At 39.1% G+C, this 26,176-nt stretch overlaps 1 protein-coding gene across 1 annotated transcript in view; it reads left to right on the top strand.

Moving 5' to 3' along the window:
- LOC133441511 (mitogen-activated protein kinase kinase kinase kinase 5-like) overlaps positions 1-26,176 on the top strand; it is a 48,760-nt gene that overhangs the window by 7,086 nt on the left and 15,498 nt on the right. Inside the window, exons 2-9 of the mRNA XM_061718879.1 lie at positions 13,214-13,271; positions 18,485-18,575; positions 18,657-18,721; positions 20,474-20,529; positions 20,795-20,842; positions 21,222-21,264; positions 21,522-21,594; positions 23,351-23,482. Coding sequence (XP_061574863.1) covers positions 13,214-13,271; positions 18,485-18,575; positions 18,657-18,721; positions 20,474-20,529; positions 20,795-20,842; positions 21,222-21,264; positions 21,522-21,594; positions 23,351-23,482 — 566 coding nt within the window. The remainder of the gene's footprint in view (positions 1-13,213; positions 13,272-18,484; positions 18,576-18,656; positions 18,722-20,473; positions 20,530-20,794; positions 20,843-21,221; positions 21,265-21,521; positions 21,595-23,350; positions 23,483-26,176) is intronic.

Below are 26,176 nucleotides of genomic sequence, written 5' to 3'. Positions count from 1 at the left end.
CGATGGTTCGTACGGCCCAGACGGGTCAAAACCTTTGAGATCACATAGTTATTGTAAGTTCTTTCTTCTCCTGGAGGGCCATATACATGTGTGCAACACAACCTAGTAACCAAACAGAGCTACAACTGGATAATATCTGGAAATGTGACACTTTTTAAACCCAGTTTTTTCAAGATATTCTCAGGTGTACAAGATGAATTTCCAGACAAAGATTTTTTACGACAAAACCGTGCACACAAACCAGTCCAGTATAGCATTAGTAAAGGGTTGGATGTTTGTTTACTAAGATAAATTAGTCCAAATTTGGTGTAGAGGCCAAGCCTTCACTTTGAGCCATGGCTGAATTCTGTTGGAACTGTTTTTCTAATTGATGCACTTGCCTCTGCGTTCGCAAAATCGATTCAATTTGGTATTTTTATTTGTGTCTGTTTCCATTTATCTAAGATTCCTATGATGTAAAACTTCCAGTTGCAGCCTGGCCTCGAATATATATTGAAAAACGTTCCCAGCAGAGCAAAACCTGCCCAACCAGAGACCTGCTCCTATTTTTAAGGAGTGATTTGCTTTAATTTGCTCCTTTTTAGTTTGTATCTGCTTCGACGGTGCTCTGTTGCCTCTTGTGTGGGTGGACCATAGAGGGTTCTTTGGTACTTTCTTCAACACCAGTAACACCTGAAGCCTAAATAAGTCACGGACCTCATTATCATCTTCTGAGCAGAATGTTTCCCTGATCTCCAACTGTTGAGCACGTGGTAACGGTTCGGTCTGCTCCCCTCCGGCAGCAACTGAGCAGCAGAAAACCTTGAGAATAAAGGTGGTATTTGAAATATTATTGTTAATTACTGTTGTTATTCAGGAGAAGCATTTAATGCAGGTCTGTCACTGGTTCACGTTTAGGACTTTACAAGCTTTTGCAAGAGACAATTGAGAATCATTTGGCCACCTAACTACACGCGTTGTGGTACATTTTCAACAGGTTTTCTTTCTTGAAGATCAGCTCTGTGTTTGTGAGGCTTGAAGACTGAATAGGGGTGAAGTTGATGCAGCTCCGAGTTGGTAGCAGAGATGAACACGGGCAAAATGGAGTTGGTCATCACGTCGCTCTGGAGACGATTCAGCATCTCCTCTGATTCTGTGACGCCAGCAAGGACAGTGCCAGTGTTTGAAAGGCCACAGTAGGATGCTGCTGCGGCGTATATTTAGACAATATGAGGAAACAAAGACAAACAAAACTACATCATTTAATCATATAAGATCAGATAATCATCATTTAAAGACCCATATCATCAAACAGCTTAAAAGTTGTGTTTAATAGGTTGTTTTCACGTCCAAAAGATGTTCTGAAAGTCAGTTTTCCTTTCAGTGCCTCCTTTAAACTTCTGTTCTCATTCAGATATGCTGGTTATTAGAGGTGTGAGTTTGGGACATTAAACGTCATCTCTAAACCCAACTAAGGTAATTTTGTTGGCTTTGAGAAATGCATTCGAGCCGTTCTTCCCTGTTCTGCAGTAAACGTTGCACTTAGCTGGTGTAGGTTGTACACACTTCCTCTCCACAGGTTTGTTGATCGGTTTTACACAGATTTGCATAGTCAACCGTTCTTTTCACAGACGGGCTTTAGACAGATGTGATCGCACTTGCACACTGAAGCATGTTTTACTGGGTATAACTGAGGTCAGAATGCAAACGCAGCACTTTTGCATCATGATGAGAAGGGTTTCTTTTTGTTCATGTTAAAGTATGTATTTGTAACAAAATAAGGCACAGTCAAAGGAATGTAAGATTAAAAAGCAGCCTCAGAGCCAAATAGTCTGTTAATCCATGTGGAGGATCATTGAGGAGCGTTTGTCTTAAATTCCTGTGTTTTTTTGCTGTCAGTTTTCCTTATCAGAGAATCAGATGTTCATTTCTGATAAAATATTTTTTTTAAAAGGACGTAAAATGTATTTTATTGTATTTGATATATGCTCAGCTGTTAGTGCCAGCCACCCCAAGACCGGCTTTGCTCACAGTTGTCAAGTATCCTGGTGATGCAATGGAGATTTCTCACTTCCAAGACGTTCTGCTCCACTTTTAAATCTGCTTTTGCAGAGTTCATCACGGCGATGTAAATAGTGACTTGTTAAACCTGCTGGACAGCATTGCATCCGTGATGTGGAGTAACATTTGCTGTCCCAACAACATATTTGTGTTGTTTTCTTAGGCAGCGGTTAACCTGCCAGGAAAGTTTTTGTGTCTTAACACAAGAAAATATTTATCTCACATGAGGCGTACAACCACAAAATTTTCAACAGTATAGACACGAAAAAAAAACCTTGTGCACAGGAAAAACGACAAAGGTAGGGACACGTTTTGGAGAGGTCACCAACCCAAAGTGGGGAACCTTCAGGGCCTTCTACGCCTTCAGAGAAGGCCCAAAATAAATAAGAAATAATAATAAATGTAATAATAATAATAATAATAATAATAATAATAATAATATAATAAGTATTCAATAAAAAAAGAAATATATTTTTGTATTTCTATCTCATTTAATTTAATACAATATATTTAACAGATTTTCTCTCATCTATGTTCTAAAATTAAGTTTACTGTCAAGTTCATGTCCTGAAAACCTGTTATCCAATCAGAATGGTCTGTCTCTATTAAGGCCCGGTTAGCTGGCTCATTCATTGGTTCCGGGATCCCGGGAAAGGCCAAGCTATGTGTGTTGGTGTGGAGAGTGACGGGCAAATCAACCAATCACGGTTTGATTTCAAGTGGGCGGGAATAAAACACAAGATCGTAGGCCTTCATGAAGTCTGAACATCAAATCGAGTGGTGAGAGCGGTTGAGAGACGTAGTTAAATGGCGGAAGACAAGAGTGACAATTCATTGTACTGTTTCTTTTTTCCTCAATGATTTATTTTCTCTGTGATGAGGTGAAGGCGGTAGTGCTCACGGTTCGCCACTGCCGACCCAAATGCAGGGCTGCACACATAGATGACATGACAACACACATGCTCATCGTTTTGGTTGGTTTAAAATCATCACTCAGTTTAATGCGGATGCTGTGGATTCGGACCGGGACAATGGACAGAGGAAACCCATGCAAGCACCAGGAGAACCAATAATGCCGCTTTTGCACTAGGACTTACTTGGCCCGACTCGGCTCGGCGTGGCTTTACACGGCTCCACACGTGTGTTTTCGCACTGCCAGGGGAGAAGTGGGCAGGTTGGGGTGAAGCTGCTGTGACGTACTCGATTGCGCAGCACCTTTGTTTGTGTTGGCGCAGATGAGAAATCAGCTGGAGCCGGGAGCGGCTGAGAAAAAAACAGCCCGTCTACATCGCTTTTTAAATTTTTTCTCGACAGCCACCAGGTTTATGAACATCTGCACCTCAGAGTTGGATCACCAAACAGACGTTTTGCGCTTTATAATAAAACCGCCGCGAGCCGCGAGTCGCCTCGCGCTGACTCCCGCTTCCTGATTCAAACGTTTGACGGCCCCGCCCCCCGACCAATCAGAGGCGAGGAGGGTGGTGACGTCAGAAATAGTCCCTGCTCAGCCCCGTATAGAACCTCACTGAAATGGTTACAGAAAAAAGTATCGGCTTGGAGCGGCTCTGCCCGTCTCAGCCCTAATGCAAAAGCGCAAAACGGGTAGAACCGAGCTAAGGTGATACTAGTGCAAAAGCGGCATAACTGAGGGGAGAACTGGACCATCCCTCTGACATCATCAGTGGGTTTTCTGCATGGGCGTAACCACGCATTCTTTGGGGGGGTCGTGTCCCCCCCAATATTGGGGAAATACCAATCTGTCCCCCCCAATATTATGTATAGATATGTTAAATATTTCCTCCTTTTATGAAACCTGGCTCAACAGTCCGTCTCTTGTTATTTCCGATTATTTACAGATCAATTTATTTCCGTTTATAAGGAAAACTAAAGTGTGTGACCACCCCCCTCCCAATTGTACACTTGGTTGCGTCCATGTAACGCCGGCTGGGTTTGAAGCGCCGGCTCTGAGTCGGAGCTTCCGACCGCTAAACGACAGAGGAAAGTGTTGTATGTGAAACCATGGAGGGAGCAATGAGTCCTTCTTTACCTCAAAAGTGGAAAAAGCAGGACATACGATGTTTTTTTCAGACAGTAAGCAACTAGATAGCTAAAAAGGAGTGATGTTGTCAAACTGAGTGTGTTAATTTTTGGATTAATTAGAAATATTTAACTCGTTAAAAAGGGCTCAGTTTGTTAGTTGAGATAGCTAAGTTAGCTTGAAGTGAAGAGACTGGTATTAGGCTAAATTCTGGTGGGGGGAAAAACTTTTCAAAGGGGTCCTGAACTCTGTGTCTTCCGTGTGTGTTGCTATTTGCTCTCTCTCTCTCTCTGTGTGTGTGTGGTGTGTATGTGTGTGTACCCAGTACTGGAGATGAGGGGGGACGGCATCCCCCCCTGAAATAAAAATGGTCCAAATCATCCCCCCCTGAAATAAAAATGGTCCAAATCATCCCCCCCTGAAATAAAAATGGTCCAAATCATCCCCCCCTGAAATAAAAACTGTCCAAATAATCCCCCCCTGAAATAAAAACGGTCCAAATCATCCCCCCTGTAAAACTGCCATCCCTCCTTTCCATCCCTTATGTCATTTCATCAATGAATGTGGTTTTACTGCTATTTCAACATTTAGAGTCATCACCAGAAAAATAACACCAGAAAAATAACTTATTTGACAATTTTCACCTGTTTCAAGTAAATTTTCACTTGAAATAAGTAGGAAAATCTGCCAGTGGGACAAGATTTATCTTCTTATTACAAGCAATAAAATCTTGTTCCACTGGCAGATTTTTCTACTTATTTCAAGTGAAAATCTACTTGAAACAAGTGAAAATTGTTGTTTTTTCCAGTGATGAGTCTTGTTTTAAGTGTAATGAGATTGTTTTACTAAAATGAGACATTTTAACTAGAAATAAGACAAATATTCTTGTTAACATTGAGTTTTTGCAGTGATCCCTTTTACTTATCCTGTGAAGGACAGAGTCATATTGATAAGTTCAGAAAAGTGTTTTTTATTGTTGTGTTTTGATGTATTTGATGTAAGCCCAGTGGATATTTAAAGCTTACAGAAGGCTGCATTTAACTGCTGCTATGTCATTCCTGCAGTATTTCTGCAGGTGTTTTGGTCAGTGCTATTATTTGTAATATATTATTTGTAATCAGCACAAATTATCTGTCCCCATATGATAAAATCCACCATCCCCCCTGATTGTTTTTACAACTCGTGTACTGCGTGTAACGCTAATAATACAAGCAAAATATTCAATGTATCAAATTAAAATGATCCTCAGGGTCAGTTATTGTTCTTCTGGTACAATAATATTGTCTGGTCATAATGCAGGCAGGCGTTCCAATCACAATATTTACATCAACATGCTTTAAGTATGTAATTTTTCCCCACTGAAAGCTATCCTATTCGCCACTATCTCAGAGAAATTGCAGACTATTCCTTTAAATGTGATTTCAGATGGTCAATAAATAAAAATCATAGAAATGTGGGAAATGCACCTTTAAAAAAAAATTCTGGGGGAGGGCTCTCATTTGGACCCCCCCAATGTCTATACCATGGTTACGCCCATGGTTTTCTGGAAGTTTTCCTCGTGCTCCGAGGCTGCAATACGAGCGGGTCTGAGTCTGGGTCTGGTTCAGATGTAGTTTGGCTGCTGAAATGACGTCCAATAAGTGTGTGTCAGTGTGTATATACAAAAAAGAAGCACTTTGTGAAAAATGCAGCCCTAATTGCTTTAGTGACGTGGTTCCTCGTTAGCTCCAGCTGAAACATACTAAACATACTGAAACATACTAATACAGTAACAGTAAAGCTGACGCGCTTCAACTTTACGCTTTCCCTGTTTCTCACACACACCAACGCTTATGTGGCTCTTATTATTATACAACTTGAATAAAGAAATAATTCAGTCTGCTACGTCAGTAATTTCCAAAGAAAAATTACTATCAGTTAATAATTAATTTAGAAGTTTATAGTTTTACTTGTTATCGTAGTTGACTATTTAGGGATGGAGAGCTGATTGACGATTCTCTCTTTATCAGTGCATCTGCTCTTTCTACATAATGTATGAACTTCTGTTCCTGTAAATCCTGATGAGGGTAATCCTCTTTCATCGTGCCCCTGATGATGATATCAAGAGTAAATGTTGGGGTTTTAGTGCCTTACCAGAGGAAACTGTGACACGTGCTGGTCTGGGGATCAGCCACTTGGAGCACAGCCTCCTCAACCCACTGATCCACTTCCGTCCTACAAGCCCACCACACAAACACAGTTCATTTCCATAAATTATTATTATTATTACTTGTTTTTTAAACTCATGTTGCCCCTCACATGTGACGCGACTGGCTGAATAACGGTTGAGCCACCAGTTGGTTGGCTCGCGGCTGCTGGACTGACTCACATGTGACGACGCTGGTAGCAGACGGCATCTCACATGTCAAGATCTTCCTCCTTTTACTGTCAAGTTCTGAGCCTCCTTATCTGATGTGGCCCTTCTGTGATGTGGTTTGTGCTACTAAGTTGCTCTACAACATGGTGTAGGAGTTCAGCCTCGTGGCCCCAGAGAGGCAGGCTGCACCTGGTGTGTGTGTGTATGTGTGTATGTGCGTGCGTGCGTGCATGTGTGTGTGTGTGTGCAGCCTTAGAAGTTAAATGAAGAAGTGAAATAGATGAGGAGAAGATTACATAAATGCCTGCAGAGCTACATTAAGTGTGTCAAATTTCTGCTGAAACAGTAGCATGCGGGTGCGTGCGTACGTGCGTGCGTACGTGCGTACGTGCGTGCGTGCGTGCGTGCGTGCGTGCGTGCGTGCGTGCGTGCGTGCGTGCGTGCGTGCGTGCGTGTGCAGGTTTTGCAATGAAAAGTGTTTGAATTTTGGTTGGTGTGGATTTATCTCTAACCAGAAAAAAGAGGAAGAGAAATACATTTTGATGCAGAGAACTTTAAGTAAATAACAGTCAAATACCTGTGTGTGTGTGTGTGTGTGTGTGTGTGTGTGTGTGTGTGTGTGTGTGTGTGTGTGTCTATGCAGAATAGACTGTTTTATCTCCTGTCTCCTCTGTGTCAAAGCAAGATTGTAAGTGATCTTATTCAGTTTCAGTGAGAAACCCGAATGCAATCAAAGCTCAGTGTGTCATCGCAGAGAGGAAAGGAAACACCCCTCTGCACTGATGATCACAAGAAGCTGGGGAGGGTAGTGCACCCAACATGCCGTGTGGTGGAAACAGGGCTGTGTGATGTCCACGGTTTCCAGCGTCATAGTTAGCTCTGCTGTGAGCCTGGTTGTTTATTGTTTATTGTTTACTTGTGGGGTGGCTTTCCTTTGCAGTGACCTCTCTGGCGTTCCACACACCGACACAGTTACACCAAGACTTCTTCGGCTAAATGGAATTTCCATTACTGTTGTTGTTGTCATTGTCTCACTTCACCTTTCAGCCTCTAAATACTACTGTTAGAGCCTGATTTACTAAAGGTTTGCGTGTGTAAAAACGTGTGCAAACTTGACATCACCCGCAAACCAATGTGCAAGCTGATCTACTAACAGCGTGCAAAGAGGACTGCGCCTCTCAAATGAGCAAAATAGCACACGCAATTCATTTAGTACTTTTGCCCTGATGAATAATCAATATGGGGCGTACCCGACAGAAATCGCTAAATACTGGGAGGGGAAAATGCAAATAGGTCCTTTTACCACACGCAATGAGATTTACCAAGCCTGAACGTTTTTGCGGGGATTGTGATTGCGTCTGTATTTAATACGTTCAAAAGGAAGGTGCTAATCTGCCCAGCATTACGCACCGATGCTTGTTGGTGCCTGATTTGAGGACTGGGGTGGGGATGGCTCAACTTGTGGTGAGGATTCTCCACATGCAAAAGGAGAAATATTTTATTTGAATGTTAAATCGAGTATTATTCAGCAAAAGGTTGCCACAGGAGGCACATTCATTTTTTTATTTGTGATAATAAATAAATCACGTGTTTTCATGGAGAAAAAAGTGTTTCTCATTGTGCGCCTATACTTGTTCTGCAGTTGTCATACCCCGGTGTTGTGCCGTATTCAGCACCCCTGCCGTGAAAAGCACTCCCTCGTCTGACAAAAATTATATTCTCATTCCGTGTCACGTTCTGTTTAGCGTCCAGTTTTGTGTTAATGATTCATGTTTAAATGTGCTCATGGATTCCACAATAGTCATACTTTCCCACAATCACAGTCACACATAACAAAAATCGGGTAAATGGTTATTGATGTCATTAATGAATAGCCTGCTTACTGTGTTGTCTTCCATAATATTTGTAAATATATATAATATAAACTCCTAAGTATGTGTTTGTGTGAGTGTGTATATATAAATATATTGAAGTGTCAGTGTGTTGTTTTTTTTCTTGGTCTACTTATCATTGAATATACAAGGGGGTGCTTTTCACGGCAGGGGTGCTGAATACTGCACAACAATTTGCCTCTTCCACTAATATCTCTAACTCCAACTCGTCAAATTTCATTTTGCGCTTGCAAACCGTAAGACACGCAACACCTCATTTAAATACTGCGGTTTGCACCTGTTATCAATTGCGCACGCAATCTTAGTTGATCACCCGCAAAACACACAACAACAGCACGTGCAAACTTTTTCAGTGCACACGCAATTTAGTACTCTTTATTTAGGATCTTAGTAAATCGGGCTCTTAGTCTTTGCTGCCTGAGACCTTGGACCCAGTTTGACTCATCAGTGCTTCCTAGAAGATGTCTAACTGGCTTTCAGATCTTCTGTGGCCCAGAAATATTGAACATTCATCACTGTACAGGTATGTGCAGTGAGTAAACCTTCCCAGAAACACACTCCGCAGATCATCTTCAGACTAATGCTGAAGTTTTCACTTTCAGTTTCTTCTGGTTCACACAGGAACATTTTTTTCTGTGTGAACCAGAAGACTGTTGCAACTACAGAACATTCAAGTTTTAAGATAAGATAAGATAAGATAAGATAAGATTATCCTTTATTTCTCCTTCAATGGGGAAATTCACTTTGTGCAGCAGCAGTACACTTAACACACACATGCAGGGAAAGGGTAAAAAAGTAAAAAATATATAATTATGAAATATGAACAGTATATACATTGGAACGAAAAAATAAAAGTAGTGCAGTAATAATAATAAGTTCTGAATGTCCACAAACCACTGCGCTCAATACCATCAGTATTCTGCCCCTTTGAAGATGTAATTATGATTGATTGATTGAGAAAATAAATAAATAAATAAATATATGTATTCATACATATATACATATATATATATATATATATATATATATATATATATATATATATATATATATATATATATATATATATATACATACATACACATGCACATCCATATACATATGAGATAAAGAAAGAAAAAAGTAAATAAATAAGAAAAAGAAATAATGTTGCTCAAACTGGCCTATCTCGGCTTAACAGCATCAAGATGTGCATACATTCATCCACATGCACCAAACCCACTTATATATACATTGTTGTGCATACATATGTGTGTGTATATATATATATATATATATATATATATATATATATATATATATATATATATACATTATACGGTGATGGTCACCTTCCACCTTCCGCTGCATGAGTTGGTATTAATTTTGATGCCTCATTTAAAAAATTGCATTCTTTGTACTATTTTTGCGTCAGTTAAAAGCCTTCTTGCATTGAAACTAGTCAGGACTCCGGCCAGGGCAGGCCAGACTCTCCTTCCCCTCTCTTATTCTTACTTCTGGACCGGCTACCGATAAAACAGAGGCAAGCTCGTCAGCCGAGGTCGCCAGACAGCTCGCTGAGATGGAAACGATTTGGTATTCTGAAGGGATCCCACCTTGATCACAGCAGAAGACGACTGTTGACTTGTAAAAGAGCAGGCTGGGATCCCAGAGGCCCCAGTGGCTCCAGTTATCATATGGTTGTCATACAGATCCTCATTTCTGTCAACATGGATCTTCTCAATGGCATGCACGTCGGGCCATGAATGGAAAAGCGTGGAAATGGCTAACCATTTATTGTCAAGGATAGTGTCAGAGGTTTGTCAATTAGAGGTTTTCTCATGAATTATTGATGTCATCCGTGTGGTTTGAGCTAACAATAAAGTTAACTTTCCCAGACTGAGCTGCAGCCTCTTTTACTTACTAAAGCCAGTGAAACAAATGTTACCATCGAGGGAGACCAATAACACAACTACTGCCACAAAGCAGGGAAGATTATTTAGAAATATTGTCATCTTAAGTTTTCTACAAGTTTGTGTTGAAACTCTGTTAACTATGATTTGAGTTGTTTTATTATGGAGCCAACAAGAGTTGAAAATGTACATTTATTAAAGACGTTTCCATAATTTCTTTACTCCCAAACACAGTTTTGCCCCCATAGATGAGTGTGAAACTATCAATGTTTGTATGCAAGGACATAAACGCCTCTGCATACAGAATGATTCAGAACATGAGCACCTTGTCATCCTGGATGGAAGTAAATGCAGCTCTGTGCTCTGTAGATGCTCCACAAAACCAAGAAACATGTATGTGTATGATTAAAGGACTGTAGATCCTTCTTGAATGCTCCGATAGTGCAGACTTACTCTAAGTTAAAGCTTGTCAGTTCAAACCTGCTGATGTAATTTATGACAGAATATTATAAAAAGGGGGATCATTTGCTGCTAGCTCTTTCAAGGTTTTTACTTTTTTTTCCCCCCCTAAGCAGTTTTTGTCTGAACTCATTGTAGTATCTGGATATCCAGTGTGATTTCCTATTCTGACGTTTCTCAGAATTTGTTCTTAAATGTTATCAGTCAAAGCTGTGTAACACAAACCTGAGTTAGTTGACCTCCCTAACATTTTTTAAGGGCGGTAAATAATCTCAGCACACGTAACAAAACTGTGTCTGAGCCTTTTTTTCTTTTCTTTTTTTCTTTTGGTACTGTGATTTTTTTAAATCAATATTAATACTGAATATTGTCCAAGAAGGAGGCAAACAAGTTTGATCACAATTTTCTTTTTAAAAAGGGAAATATCTGCTGCAGATGAAGTTGCTGTCAGTTGTGACCGCCCGCCTACGACAACCACAGCATATGTCAAAGTTTAAGTGGGCTACAGACTCGACGCCAACATCAGAATGTCTCCATCAGCGACGTTTTGGCTTCCATTACATTACCGTCGCAGCGCTTTGAACTTTCCGACAAAACGAATGTTTGGTAGGCGAAAAGCATCTAAAGATAAAATCAGATCCAGGTCTTAAGTTCTGACGAGATCTCACTGATTACATGAAACCAGCACCAGTTCAACAGTGGAGTGAGTGTGAAGCCCGCCGTTATTCAGCGGTTAATTACTTGACTTTAGTCGTGTAGTTGCGCTTCAACCCTTGTCTTTGGACAAAAGACGAAAGGTGTTATTTAAATTCCATACATCATGCTTTTAAAACTCCCTCTGAGAGAATGGAGTTTCCATTTCACTGCGAACAGGCAGCCCTGTCCCGGCTCACTGAGTACACTTATGAGTGTTTTCTATTTAAGGAGCAACAGTGTGAATGGCTGTTTCCTTTACGTTCTGTGAGGCCACGCAGTCAGGCGTTCATCAACTTCTCTCCATCTTTGTTTGAACTTACATTTTTTTTTGTTTACTTCAATCAAGTTCTGTCTTTCCTTTGATTTCAAGCTTTGAGTTTGAACACAAAATGTTATCATATGACAGTTTTCGGTGACTTATAGTCACCTGGAAAAGTAAACGTATTATTTCAAGTCCTTACCAGACTTTAAAATTGGGCATCTTGAACCATGGGTGAATCAGATGAAATATGTGCCATTATTCTTTTAACTGAAACCAAGTCAAAATGCAGACACAGAGTTTGAAAAAAGATTAAAATATATAATATATATATTACATATATATATATATATGTATACATATAATGTAATATTAATAATATAATATATATATATATTATATATATATATATATAATATTATATATATTATATATGTATATATATATACATATAGTGCTGTATACATACATACATACAAACATATATATATATATATATATATACATACTGTGTGTATATATATATATATATATATATATATATATATATATATATATATATATATATATAAATACATACATACATACACATTAAATTACTTTGATTTACTCATTCTGCAGTAAGGAAGAGTATTGAAGAGTGGTAAACATTCGAGACAGTTTTCTAATTTCTCCAGCAGTGGACATTCAAGTAAGTTCACCATTAAAGGTAGGCCGTGCAGTGAAAGCTCAGAGGAAGTCTTTGTGAACCTAAGAGACATTTCAGACTTTACCGACTTCAGTTTCCAATAGTTAAAATTCACGACATTACTTATAAAAATGTCTAATTTGGAGGGGAACGTCCTGTCTGTCTCAAACAAACATGACCACACAGCTAATGTTTGCAGATAACCACCAAGAAACCATAAGGAATTTAATAATGTAATTTTTACAGACAAGAACAAAGTGAGATGTTTGGTCACAGGACACAGCAACACCTGATACGTACTGTCCAGCACGGTGGTGGAGGGGTGATGAGCAGGGCCAGAGAGAGTTGTGCAGTATGAACCACCTGCAATTACATGTGCTTGATGTCATTTTTTCTTATTCTCTGGTAAATAAAACCTTAAAATTGAAAGAGGCTGTACTTCCCTTTTCACAGAACTGCCAGTAACATCTGAATAGTAAGATTGTTTTGTTTTTTTACCATCATGGTTGATGGATTTTGTGTCTGTGTCTTTAATTGCATTACGGGGTATTAAGAAAAATGTACTAAAAATTGTTTATTCTGCCAGGATCAAATTTAATGTGACAATGTTTTTCTGAGTATTTAAAGTTATTTTTAGAAAGGCAACACCATCCTCGCTTTTTACACTTTTAAAGGTCACGATGTCTGTTTGACATCTGTGCGATTAAATACTTGCTGTAAACGTGTGATGGTTGTGTTGCGATCCGCTGATCAGGACAGTAAACATGCAAATGAAGTTCTGCTGACACAGAAGAAACATACCTCACATTTAGAAAGTGCTTGTGTCAAATCACTCATTTAAACACTTATTTAAAAAAAAAAATCTGAATGTCTATTTTATTTTATCTTTACAGGCACGTAACAAACAAAATGGAGAGCTGGCAGCAATCAAAGTCATCAAGATGGAGCCGGGTGAGATTTTCTTTTTTCATTCCGAATGTTTATACTTTCCTCTAATATTATCCCAAATAATTCACACAATCTTAACATTTTTCTTATTTTTTCTGTCATGTTTTGTTTTAGTCATAAAGCCAGTTGTGGCAACAGCATTTCTTACAATATAAAGTTTTTGGGGGCGTGGACAAAGACGAGACATCACAGTTTAATCTAAAATACCATTTACCAGTTTCCAGTTCCTGTGTTTTAGGTTAAAGAAGTTTTACACAAAACTGTCTTAAATACTTACTTGGCGTCCTTCCAAAGAATCGTGCACGTTGTTTCTTCAATAGTTGTTCAGGGTCTCTGAAAAGGAAAGAGTCACAATTAAGTATTGTGATAAACGCTATATAAATAAAATTGAACTGAATTGAATTACCAATGGGGGGTACTGGGTTTTCTTGAGTTTGGATATTTAATGTACTTAATGGTGACCAAAAAACAATTCTTTGGCCAAACTTACAAATTCAACTCAATTCAAAACAAAAATTAAATTGCAATTTTTGATTTGGCCATCAAATCAACATGTGAAACAGTCTATTATTCTGCTGTAAATGTCTGCCGGCAGCTCTGCTGATTTTTCGGGGGGGATTGGCTGAAGGAGCCGGTAGCTACGGTTAACTTTGATTTACATGCGGTACGTTCCCGGCTTCCCAGGTAACATGGCTACACTCAGAACTGAGAGAAAAAAACAACAAAAGCATAAATATGATGGCCCAACTGCAGCTTTCAGTTTTCAAAGTAAGATTATAAGACATAGAACCATTCAAATATAATTAGAAATAAAAATAAAAATACTATGTTGTAACCAGAGCCGGATTAAATAAATGGACTACACTAGGCAAACTGCGATTTTTGGGGCCCCCCCCATCGATGTTATTTATGAATTGAAATCTTAAACTTACCAAAGTTACTAATAAAAGTTAATTCACATTTTACATAGCATAGTCATAGTCAAGTTGGTTCTTTGTATTCCAAAATAAGTCATGTGTTGTATATTAAACAGTCTATCAGACTATTTTTTGATTTTTATTATTTATACATTATTACACCGCTCTATTAAACGCTATTAAATTATCCGTATCTTATCGATTGCGAGTATCATTGTTAAGGTATTAGTACCAGTAAATGACCAATAGGTGTCAGCATTGCTATGTAAACAGAGTAAAATAAGATAAATGTTTTAAGCTATTGCATTTTGCAGAAAATCTTAATTAAATGTGTTGATTAAATTGAATAGTTGAATAAGAAGTCAAATCTACAAAGACCGATAAAATTTGCAGTAAGACAAAGTGTGCTGTAGTATGTATGTCTGTATGTGTATGTAGCCTATGTATGTGTATGCGTATCGTATGTATGCGTATATATATGTATGCATACTAAATATAGTAATATGCACATATATATATATATATATATATATATATATATATATGCCTTAGGTTTTTACCGGCATGGTATCAACCATTAATATGTGTGCAGACAAAAAAAATAAATACAAATTTTTGTCCCTCTGTCTGGGCCCCTCCCCTGTCAATCGGGCCCTAGGCACATGCCTAGTTTGCCTTTGCGTTAATCCGGCTCTGGTTGTAACCCTGTCTTACACAAGGCTCCGCTGGAAACATCAGGACATTTCATCTGACGCGTTCTTGCTTTGGCTGCAGATGATGACCTTTCACAAGAATGCAAGAAACCAAATACACACAAGAACACATATTGACAAACGGCCCCCGTTGTTTTTTCTTTCTATTTTTGGAAAATGAGCAATGTGACCATTTTTGTGGTATTTTAGCGTCTATTGTAATTTATGATAAGTTTAAGTAGCTTTGTTAAATGCTGTAGGAGTTCTGATGTTTACTATATGAACTCTTACTCTTTGTCTTCTTTTAAAAAAATCCCCAAAGTTTGAGTTGGGTTTACTTTAGTTGTGTTTTTTTGCAGCTTCATGATGCTGTTGATCTTTTATTGACCTTCCTACCGTTCTTGATGTAATGGTTCAATTCTGTTCATCACAAGTTGTCTCCAGGCGCTTCCCAGACGCCCAGAACACGAACCCAGAGCAATTATTACATGAACCCTAGTCCTCGAGAGTGTCTGTCCAGCATGTTTTGGATGTTTTCCTGCTTCAAGACACCTAATTCAAAATAATGGTCATCCTCAGCTTGTCTTCAAGGTCTGCACAACTGTATTAATGACTGTTGTTTGTATGAGGGTGTGCACTTTTCAACATAACAACAGTGGTTTCAGCTCTGCACGCTCACGTGAAGGGTAGTGGGATATGTTCGTTTTTTTGGTAGGTATGCACTTCTCGACATAACACTTGTAACTTGTTTAGACTTTCCTGAGGTGTTTTTTTCAGGTGTTTTGATGATCCAGTTAATGGGACAGTGTCATGGTAACGCTTTTTGCACGTTTCCACATCTCCAGCATGACGATGTGATGTAGTCGATCAATCTAAAGTCGTCAAAATTTAGTTTCCAGTTGTTTTTGACCTCATTAATATGATGTAGTTGTGCTATAACACTGCTTAATTATTATACATTACTACACTACATAAGGACTTTGCCTCTGAATATTCATTTGAATGATCATTCGCTGCCTCCATCATTGGACTATTTTCTGAACAGCGGTAGCGGCTATCACAATCATTTTTCAAATACTAAAGAAGTTTTTGTCCATCTTCTTCAAAGTTGAGATCTTCTTTTCTTTGTTTTGAAGAGAAGTCCCGACAGGACGAGATACGGAGAGAGAACTAGAAGAGTTACACATACAGAGAAAAGCACAACCCCCGCAGTGGTGCCCTTGTTGCAAATTCCGAGTTATGCTTTTCTTTTGAGAAAAAAGTGTAATAAAAATGCACCTACAGACTCTTAGACAGAAATAGCTTGGATGACACTAATTCTGATTTCATGATTTTGAGGTTTCACATTGATATTTGGTATTTGAAATCACATTTGATGGTCTGGCAAAACCACATGGCGACGGCATTGTCACTGACTAAAAATATGTGAACCAAGTTGGTGCCTACGTGAGTATTTTGCTGGAGAAACCGAGACTCATATACCCCTCAGTATATAACCTACTACTAACCAATAGTCTGTTATTTGTCATTTCTAGCCTAGTGTAATTTATTTACTATATTAAGTATCATGGCTTAAGTATAAACTACTGTACATATTGATTGTATTCATCTCCATCTGTATATTATGTCTATAGTTACCAACTTTACCATGCATACAGTTTATCAACCATAAATTCCTGTCTGCAAGAAAATATCCAAAGCACTGACCGCATAATGCACATACTATAAATCCATCTGTAGATTCAATACTGCACTTGCTACGACCTGCATCTCAAGTGTTATCTAACTAATAATCTAATAAACTAAGAATCAGGGGGAAAAAATAGGGATCCATAAACTTTGCCGGTTGTACCCTTGAATATGCAAATATAAGCTGTAAATAACGTGCTGAACTGGAATTCACTAATATCTCTATGCGCTAAATGATGTCGAACTTTCCTCTTCAGCTGATTCATCATGATTTCTGTTGTTTTACCGCTAATTTAGATTCTACTGATTTGTGAATTCCAAATTTAATTCCAACAAAATTAATCAAATCCTCGTTATGTAGTTGCTTCATGAGACATTAAAGCGGTGGTGCCGAAGATGGAGCACCGTCCTTTTTTTTTTTTTTACCAAAAGCACATAAAATGTCAACAACATATCAACCATGTAGGGAGAGAAGCATCCAGAGTTCTACGTTCAATTTTCTGATGGTTTTGAATGCGTCATCCTAATATTTGCACACTTGTGCACTCAAAATAGTGTATTCATGCAAGTGTGTGATTTGGAGCCGGCCAGGGACTCTGACTGTGATCATCAACGACTTTCTGGACCTTTCTTCTTCAGATTCCCATAAAAAAGGCTTGTGATTATTTTGCGATTATTTAATATACCATTGTGAAGCTGAGAAAAGAAATTCACCCACATCTTTCATGGGAGGAGCGGTTTGTGCAAATGGAAAGGTGTGAAGAATATGAAACTGTACTATACAACTTACAAAAAATTAGAGTAACTGGCAGGAAGTTGTGGAGAGCATAACGTTTCTATGGTCTGTTCTTGTAAAACGATGGACTCCTGGTGATGTTTATCTTATTGTTTTGGTGCAACTGTACAGAAAGCTCATAACCTTCCTACTGACGCTGTTCCACAAAACATATTGTTTGAATATTTGAATAACCTCTGACATACTGACCTACTTTCAATTTTGCATCACGTTGTTTATTGATTCACATCAGCAGCTAATAAAAACACACCCTATTGCTCCTTCATGGTTCCCAAAGTGTGAGATGTCCATTTGCATGGGATTAGAATAATATGATGTTTCCTGAAATAGGGAAGGTTCTCTGTGGTGGAACTTCTCAAACCACAGACGTGGTGCATTCACACTGGATTAAAAGTCACAAACGTATTTACAAATCCTGGATTTAAAGACAATCTCCTTTACTTTCATAAAATTACACTTACTGCTGCAAAGGACCACAGGGTTTTATATCACTCACAAGTAAAACATGCTTTACTTCAAAACAACAGCCACAATAAACAAAGCTGTCTTGATAGACTAAAAGGTCATGGCTCGCCTTTCAATAAACCACAGCGGTTTCAGATGAAGATGTCTGAGATGGGCAGGGTGAAGAAAAACAGGAGGGATGGTGGCGTGAAGCACTTCCTGTGTGTCTGAATGTTGTTTCCTCATCTCTTCTCTCCTCCCTCCTCCTGTCTGACCCAATTATTGGTCTCGGCCAATTCAAAGGATATTTACACCCTTAAAAAGTAACCTGAGACTGAAAGGAGAGAGGAGGTTGGTTGAGGAAGTGAAGATGCACCCAAGTGTCCTTTGCAGAAGAAGAAGGCATTTCTTTATGTCAAAAGGTCGCAGTGACACATTAATCCCACATTGTGGAAATAAATAAATAGATTGTAATCTGCAACAAGACAGTGTTTGAGGGGATGCAGTTGTGTCAAATGTCCCATTTAACATTGAAGCAAATACGTCTCAGTTCGAGAAATTCAAATTACCTCCAATGACTGTTCTTTCTTAGCAGATTATATGCAAATCAAATAATTTAAACGGGGTCTATCAGTGCGCCCATATATAACAACATGTTCTGTCTTCATCTCCCCATAGAGGACGACTTCTCCATCATCCAGCAGGAAATCGTCATCGTCAAGAGCTGCAAACACCCCAACATAGTAGCATATTACGGTAGCTACATACGGTAAGATCCATCGGCTGGTCTTCACTTTTCCTATCAATCATAAACACAGCACCTAACTCAGAAGTCTTCCTCGTCCTGCAGCGCCAATAAACTGTGGATCTGTATGGAGTTCTGTGGGGGAGGATCCCTTCAGGATATTTACCACGGTGAGTTGCTTTGTGTGTGTGATTATGTCAGGAATATTTAAAAAATCTACCATTAGGACACTGATGTCAGGTCGTGGATTTTCTTCATTTCATTTTTACTAGAAATTCTACAATTCAGGGTTTGATTTAAATCAAGAACACTTAATATACCTAAAACGTGTTTATGTCATCACATTTATGTCAATTATATCAATGTCACAGACAGGCTTATATCTTACAGTCACAAAATTAAGCAACCATGAGGGAAAACAAACAACCGTGTGAAAGAGAAATCCTGTTTTTCATGAGAAACCCGGTCACTCGATCAGCAGAGCCGGCAACATGCAATCAAGATCTCTGCATGAGCATGAAAGTTACGTAAGGGATAATGCCCGACGAGGTGTAGCCTACATTATCAGAAATATATGTACGACGCAGGGGCGTGAACCAGGGCATGAAGTGGTTTGCCTCCGCGAAGTCCATATATTTATGATAATAGACACCTCGAAGGGCATTATCCCGCTTATACCACGGTCACTTACCAAAAAACATAAATATTAAATCAGTTATTCATGCTTTAATGTGTTTTCAGTTGAAATCATTAGTTTTATAAGAAGCCACAGCTGAGCAGCTGATCGGACTAGTTAATTAATCTCTCGTCTGCAGCCGTTGTAACCTGGTAAGGTACAAAGATTTTTAACAAGCCATAACTCAGTTTCCTTAGTAAGGGGAGATATTCTAGTCCGCTCAGCTATTTTCTTTTCTCTCCTCTTCTGCATCCCAGTCATCAAAATTGTTAAATTCACCAAATAAATTAAAAGAAATGACAAAATTACTAATGTCGCCGTCCTGCGTTAGCCGACTCTTCTTCTCTGAATCTCTGTTGCCGTGGTTACCACCTGGCAGTTGATCCAGCGCAATGATATTAAAGTTATCAGGCAATTTGAGCAAACTTGTTTTCTAGGTGTAGGTTATAACTTTTAACCTACACCTGCCAGCCAATCAGAATCGAGTATTCACACAGACCGTGGTATAACACTTGACAATCTCTGGATGCCGTTGAACTCTCTTGAGCGTTTCTGCTCGCTTGATTGAGTCTGACAGGTTGGAGACCAGTGAGTGCATTGGCTGTCTCATGATTTGCAAGCACATTTTCTTCAAAATGTGCTACATGTTTGATTTTAGCAAATCAACTTTATCAAGCAACCTCATCTGTAGACAACATGCTATTGTGCTCAGCGGAGCAACCAGCTGCTTTTATGAACCCAGCGTCAGCTGAACGCAGTTGTCATCTATGATTTTCACCAAATCAATTGGGAGTCAGTTGACAGACCTGGGAGCAATGCGATCTTTGACATGCAGCGGGCGTGTTCCCAGGCGGCTTGGCCGCTCCGTACGAAGAAAAATAGGCTTCAAAACCGGTGTTCATAAAAACCAATGGGTCATGTGATCAGATGCCTCGTCCATTGATTAACAGTCTATGGCCAAAACACTCGGGGAGTGTATTTTCAAAATAAAACAGGAGGAAAGTCATAAACATGAAACCAAACCAGAAGAACTAAGAACACACAAGAACAAAAATATAAACAAAATCTTACATAAACTACCGAGACCAGAGGGCTCTTCAAGTCCATTCCCCAAGGACCGCTCTCCTGTGTTTTGTAGACGTTTCCATGCTTTAACACATCCTGATACAAAAAGTGTGTCATTATCAGACTCGTGCAGACCTTGATGACATGCAGATGATCCATTAATTTGAATTGTGTTCCACAGTGACCGGTCCTCTGTCTGAACCACAGATAGCTTACATTTGCAGAGAGATGCTACAGGTAACCGCTTACTGATTTATTTTATATAGTTTTATATAGTCATATATATTTATATAATTATATATATATATATATATATATATATATATATATATATATATATATATATATATATATATATATATATATATATACATATACATACAGTGTGTTATAAGTTTTTTGAGTGCATTTAATAACTGAACAAAATAAGGCTGTCATTGTGTGTTAACCGTGTGTGTGTGTGTGCGTGTGTGCGTGTGTGTGCGTGTGTGTGTGTGATTAGGGCCTGGACTACCTTCATGCACAAAAGAAAATCCACAGAGACATTAAGGTCAGCATTTGATACCAACTTGTGGGACTTTTATTTAACATGATAAATTTGTTATATCTTGCACTTTTGGGAGGTAAAGCACATTTGACTTCAGTCCGTGTTCTTAGAAAACTTGATACGTTTAAATCAAACTCTACATCATCAGATATATTAATCAGATCATATGTTTGTATGCAGTTTAACAGAAAGTGATGGACATGTTTGGCTCTGTTCTGTGTTCAAAAGGGAACAAAAAAAATGCTTTACTCTACTCTAACTTTTAGATTTGGACGATTTGTGTTTTCACAGCGTTTCTTCGCTTGAAGGTTATTGAAAGAGCAAAGAAGGGACTTGGGAAGATAGAAATATTCTGTGTTGATATTTTATGTTTTCTTTTCAGGGCGCCAACATCCTCCTGAATGATCACGGCGAGGTCAAGTTGGGTAGGTGGATGGTTGCACTACCTGCACCGCAGGGTTCAAGTTAAACGTGGTTGACATGAGTCACTCGCTGCAGCAGCGGCGGCTCTAACTACGATCACATCCTTTATCTCATAAAAGCATGGTAGACTTTAAAAAGACAAATATTTGAAATGTTCTGCTTTTACTCAAGACTTGCAGAGACCTGATACTGGTTACGGATGAAAACAAGTCATAAGACGCGTATGACAGGTGTTTTGTTTGCTTTCTTTGTTCTGCAGCTGATTTCGGGATCTCGGCTCAGATCACGGCCACTCTGGCGCGGAGGATGTCCTTCATCGGGACGCCGTATTGGTAAGATCAAGAGTCGGGCATCTGCTGCTCTGCCTCAAGACTGTCTATTCCATATGTAAACTAAACTGTTGAACTGACAGGCATTTCGTTTATGCGTATTTGGCTGATAACCATTTCTATGATGAAGTGTTAGTGTTAACTGTTGTCTTTTGGTCAAATTTACTTTTGAGGAGACAAGGAAGCAGTAAAAACCGGACAAAATGACAAAAGAATAAGGCACAATGGCAAATTAAAATTCCATTACATTGCTGGTAGCACAAGAAAAGCCTGCTGGGAAGACAGGCAGCCTGATATTACAGCTACACGAGGGTAACTGCTTTTTAACCGCTCAATGATGTGCAAAGGCGGCATAATCATCAGCGTGTCGACAGAAGCTGAGAGGCTTTTAGTGTGAAGCCAAATTGTATCATATTAGATTCATGTCGAAAGCTGAGGCTACATTGTGAGAGCACTTTACAGTCTTTACAGGCAGAGAAGTGAGCTTGCAAGAGTGCACGTATTCACTTCACCCACAGATGCCACTCAAAGTGATGAAGGCGCTCGACTTCCTGCAGCTTCTCACAGCTGCTCAGCACACGCTCTGGTGCCGGGTACAAAGCCCGGCGTCTCCTCTGATTAGACAGGCTTTTCATCCAACCTGCAGTCCAGCAGCTCAAGTGGGAGCGACAACCAGCCGGGGGGGAGGAGGGGGGTCCAGGCCCAGGGGGGGCCCAGGACGAGGGGGGGGGGGCCCAGACTCTGCAACTGCCAGACTCTCAGATTGTTTACTAAATACATAGAGACTATCTTCACCCGGGGGGGGGGGGGGGTCCCCCTGGGGTCCGCACGCAGTTGAATAATTAGCTCAGCAACAAAGATTGTACGAGACAAGTTTAAAAAAAAGTAGTCAAGTGAAAATTGGAAAATAAATTCTTAATTCTCAAGAAAAAAAACTTGCAGATATTTCTTAATTTTGGTTTCTTGAAATACGCTTTTTACAGTGAAAGGTAAAAATGAGTGAAGCAGGAAAGAGATCCAGGACTGTCTCAGAAAATTTGAATATTGTGATAAAGTTCTTTATTTTCTGTAATGCAATAGAAAAAAACAAAAATGTCATACATTCTGGATTCATTACAAATCAACTGAAATATCGCATAAGCTTTTTATTATTTTAATATTGATGATTATGGCTTACAGTTTAAGATTAAGATTCCTAGAATATTCAAATTTTTTGAGATAGGATATTTGAGTTTTCTTAAGCTGTAAGCCATGATCAGCAATATTAAAATAATAAAAGGCTTGCAATATTTCAATTGATTTGTAATGAATCCAGAATGTATGACATTTTTGCATTACAGAAAATAAAGGACTTTATCACAATATTCTAATTTTCTGAGACAGTCCTGTATAGTCATAGTAAACTTCCATCCATCCATTTTCCGCCGCTTATCCGGAACCATAGGGTTCATAGTAAACTTGATTATCACAAAGATTTATTATAGTAATAGGGCTCAGTCATATTTACTGATCCAAGATTTGACATTTTTTAGCAAAAACTGGACGGTTTGTAGTGTAGATCAAAGAAAAAAAGAGTTTGAACTAAACCCGAGAGGCGTTCAGGTTCCAGGTGGATGACTTTACAGATAAACTTCAGCTTGCAGGATCCGACTGGAACCAAAGCAAAGTTTAAAAGCTGCCGTGTCCCTAAAAGGAACACTGTAATTCACCATCGGCGGCTCTTCTCTGGTCATCGTTGCCGTTTCCCTCCCGTTTCTAGGATGGCGCCGGAGGTGGCAGCTGTGGAGATCAAAGGTGGCTACAACGAACTGTGTGACATCTGGTCCGTGGGCATCACCGCCATCGAGCTCGCCGAGCTGCAGCCTCCCATGTTTGACGTCCACCCTCTGCGGTAATCAGACACACAAGCCCACGCGTCTTGCTAGATGCAATAAAACTCCAGACTTTTATCTTCCAACGAGTGGGAGGCTGAGTGAGGAGTAGACCACAGTGTAGCGTGAGCAGGCTGGGCCATGAAAGGGATCTGTTCACACGACATTCATTATTTATCTATTTTATTTTCATGTAAGAGGCGGCCAGAGGTTTTAAACACCAACTCACCACCTAACTGAGCTGCCTTTGTGGGCAAGAAATAGAAATTAAGATGACACAATTTTTTTTATCCTATTGATGCATATGTAATAAGGAAAGATTGGATTGATTATCGATTCGTCACAGTGATAAAACAGGTCGGAACAACTTGGACGGCTCACACAAATCATAGATTTACACGGGCAGGAAGTCATTTCCAGGTCCAAGTCCTTTTGCTTACGCCACATGTGTCAAACTCAAGGCCCCAAATCCAGCATGCTATAACTATGTATGTGGCCCTTTAAAGATTGAGAGTCATCATTTTCTAATAAAAGCAGCCGCTCTCCATCAAAGCACCGGCCCTTCCAGGTCATTCCTGATGTGGTCCGAAATTTAAATGCGTTTGGCAGCCCAGTCTTACGGTAAATTTATTCAGAGCTTTTATTTTGATATGGCTTGATATGGTGCTAAAGAAAGTAGGATTCAAACTTCAAACAAAAACAAATGATTAAAATTCAAACAAAGAAATGCTCATTGTCGTTCTTCCTGCGGTTCTTGGTGCCTTGATTTCTATGGGGCTTCATGTGACGCTTGATGTTTGCATAATTTTTTATTTTTTTCCTCAAATCGGTCATCGATCATTTCATCCACCACTGAAAAAGTAGCTAAAGAAATAAAAAAAAAAAAAAGTAAAAATCTGTGTTGGTTTAGATATATTTTTACGCTACAAATCAAAAACACACTGGATTAACAGACATCCTAGTTGACATACTAGTTGTCACGAGGCTTACCAAAAACCAGACAGGACAGGGGTAGAAACAGTACGGACCAGCAGGGAGCAAGGGAAAGACAAAGATACACACAGAAGGGTTGAGGAGATACAGGTGCAGACAATCAGGGCAGATGGGAACAAGGGAATTGAAGACATCACTGCAACACAAAGACACGGCTTTCAAAATAAAACAGGAACTAAATACCAAATTCAGGACACTAGTTCCATGCAAGCAGGATATAACATTAAAAAATGACTAATTTTAGTTATTTTATTACAATTGAACACAGAAAGATTGAGTTTTTGTTATGGAATTTATTTTTGTATTCCATTCTGTTTTTTTAAGTGACTGAATGACACGATAACAACACCGTCTCTACCATCAGCCAGTGTTTCCTGTTGTTGTGACGGCTGATATCTCAGGCCCCCAATAAAGCTGCTTCATCAGAGATATTTAAAGTCTATTTGCAGACACTTACACACACACACACACACACACACACACACACACACACACACACACACACAGGAAGTACCTTTTCTAAGGGAAACCCCTGTTGTGGCGGTAGCATCTATTATCCAGAAGAGACTGTGGTTCTTGTCTTGACCCAGACCCCTAGTACTATTTATTCATATTATTCATATTTATATTAGTCAGTATTTACACTAGTCAGTATTTAGTCAGTATTTACACTTAAATATCACATTTAACCACACATAGAAATGTAATTAGAGTAACTTGTTTATGTGCAATGGAATTTTTAACATGAATAATCAATGCAGCCCCGGGACGTTTGAATAATTCATATTGAAAGGTTTACTTTATGTTAGTTTTCAGGTTCCACGCAAATAAGGCTTAGACTTAAAAAAAAACATTTAAAATGTAAAAAAAAAAAGATTTTGTGTCCCTCTGAACTGTAGATGATACTAAAAAACGGTTGACAAGGAGAGCAGTTGAGTGTCCTCGCTAAGAGAAGACGTTGCGTGCATCTCGTTGCAGTAATTTGCAGCTCGGAGAAGCAAACAAGTGTTCAAGATAGTAAGTTTAAAGGAAGTTGTTGATCTGGATGATAAAGGGCCACTTCTCTCAGGAATCAATCAAGTCCAGTTCATGCATCATCTCAGAAGTTACCGTTTCCTTATGGAGTAAAGAGTTTGCTCATCCTCTGAAAGACTGGAGCGAATATATTCATATTTTTTCTTTGGTGGCAGATTAAAACTTTCTCCATGTGAGATCTGTAAGGCATTAAGTCCTAGCCTGCTCTAATCTTATCAGTCACACAGGTAACGACATGCACTTGCAGAGCAAGAAATCTGCAGAGCTTTTTCAAAATGTCAACTGACAAAGAAACCTCACCTCAAGTGTTTCCTCTCGGTGCACCAGCATGCAGGCCAGCATGTTTACATGCGAGTGCGCTGCATGGACCCACATCCCCACACTCCCACACCCCCATGCACACCCACATTCATGGAAAAGAACTAGGCCTGTGTTGAAAAAAATTGATTTTCCAATTCTAAATCGATTCTCATATTAATTCCTAAAAATCGATTCTTATGTCTAAAGATCAATCTTTTTTCATCATTACATTTTCACCCGGTGAACTTTAATCCCAGTAGTCGGACACACAGTTTGTCATGAAAAATTCCAGGTGCTTCATGGCAATATGTGTGTCTGGTGACAGAATAAATTAGACAAGCTAAAATGATTTGTTTACTGCATGAGCTGTTGCAATTTGTTTCTTT

The sequence above is a fragment of the Cololabis saira genome, chromosome 4 (genome assembly GCF_033807715.1).
Source record: "Cololabis saira isolate AMF1-May2022 chromosome 4, fColSai1.1, whole genome shotgun sequence".
Taxonomy (NCBI): Eukaryota; Metazoa; Chordata; class Actinopteri; order Beloniformes; family Belonidae; genus Cololabis; species Cololabis saira.
The sequence above is the reverse complement of the archived record's forward strand: the minus strand, read 5'-3'. Positions and strand labels throughout refer to the sequence as shown.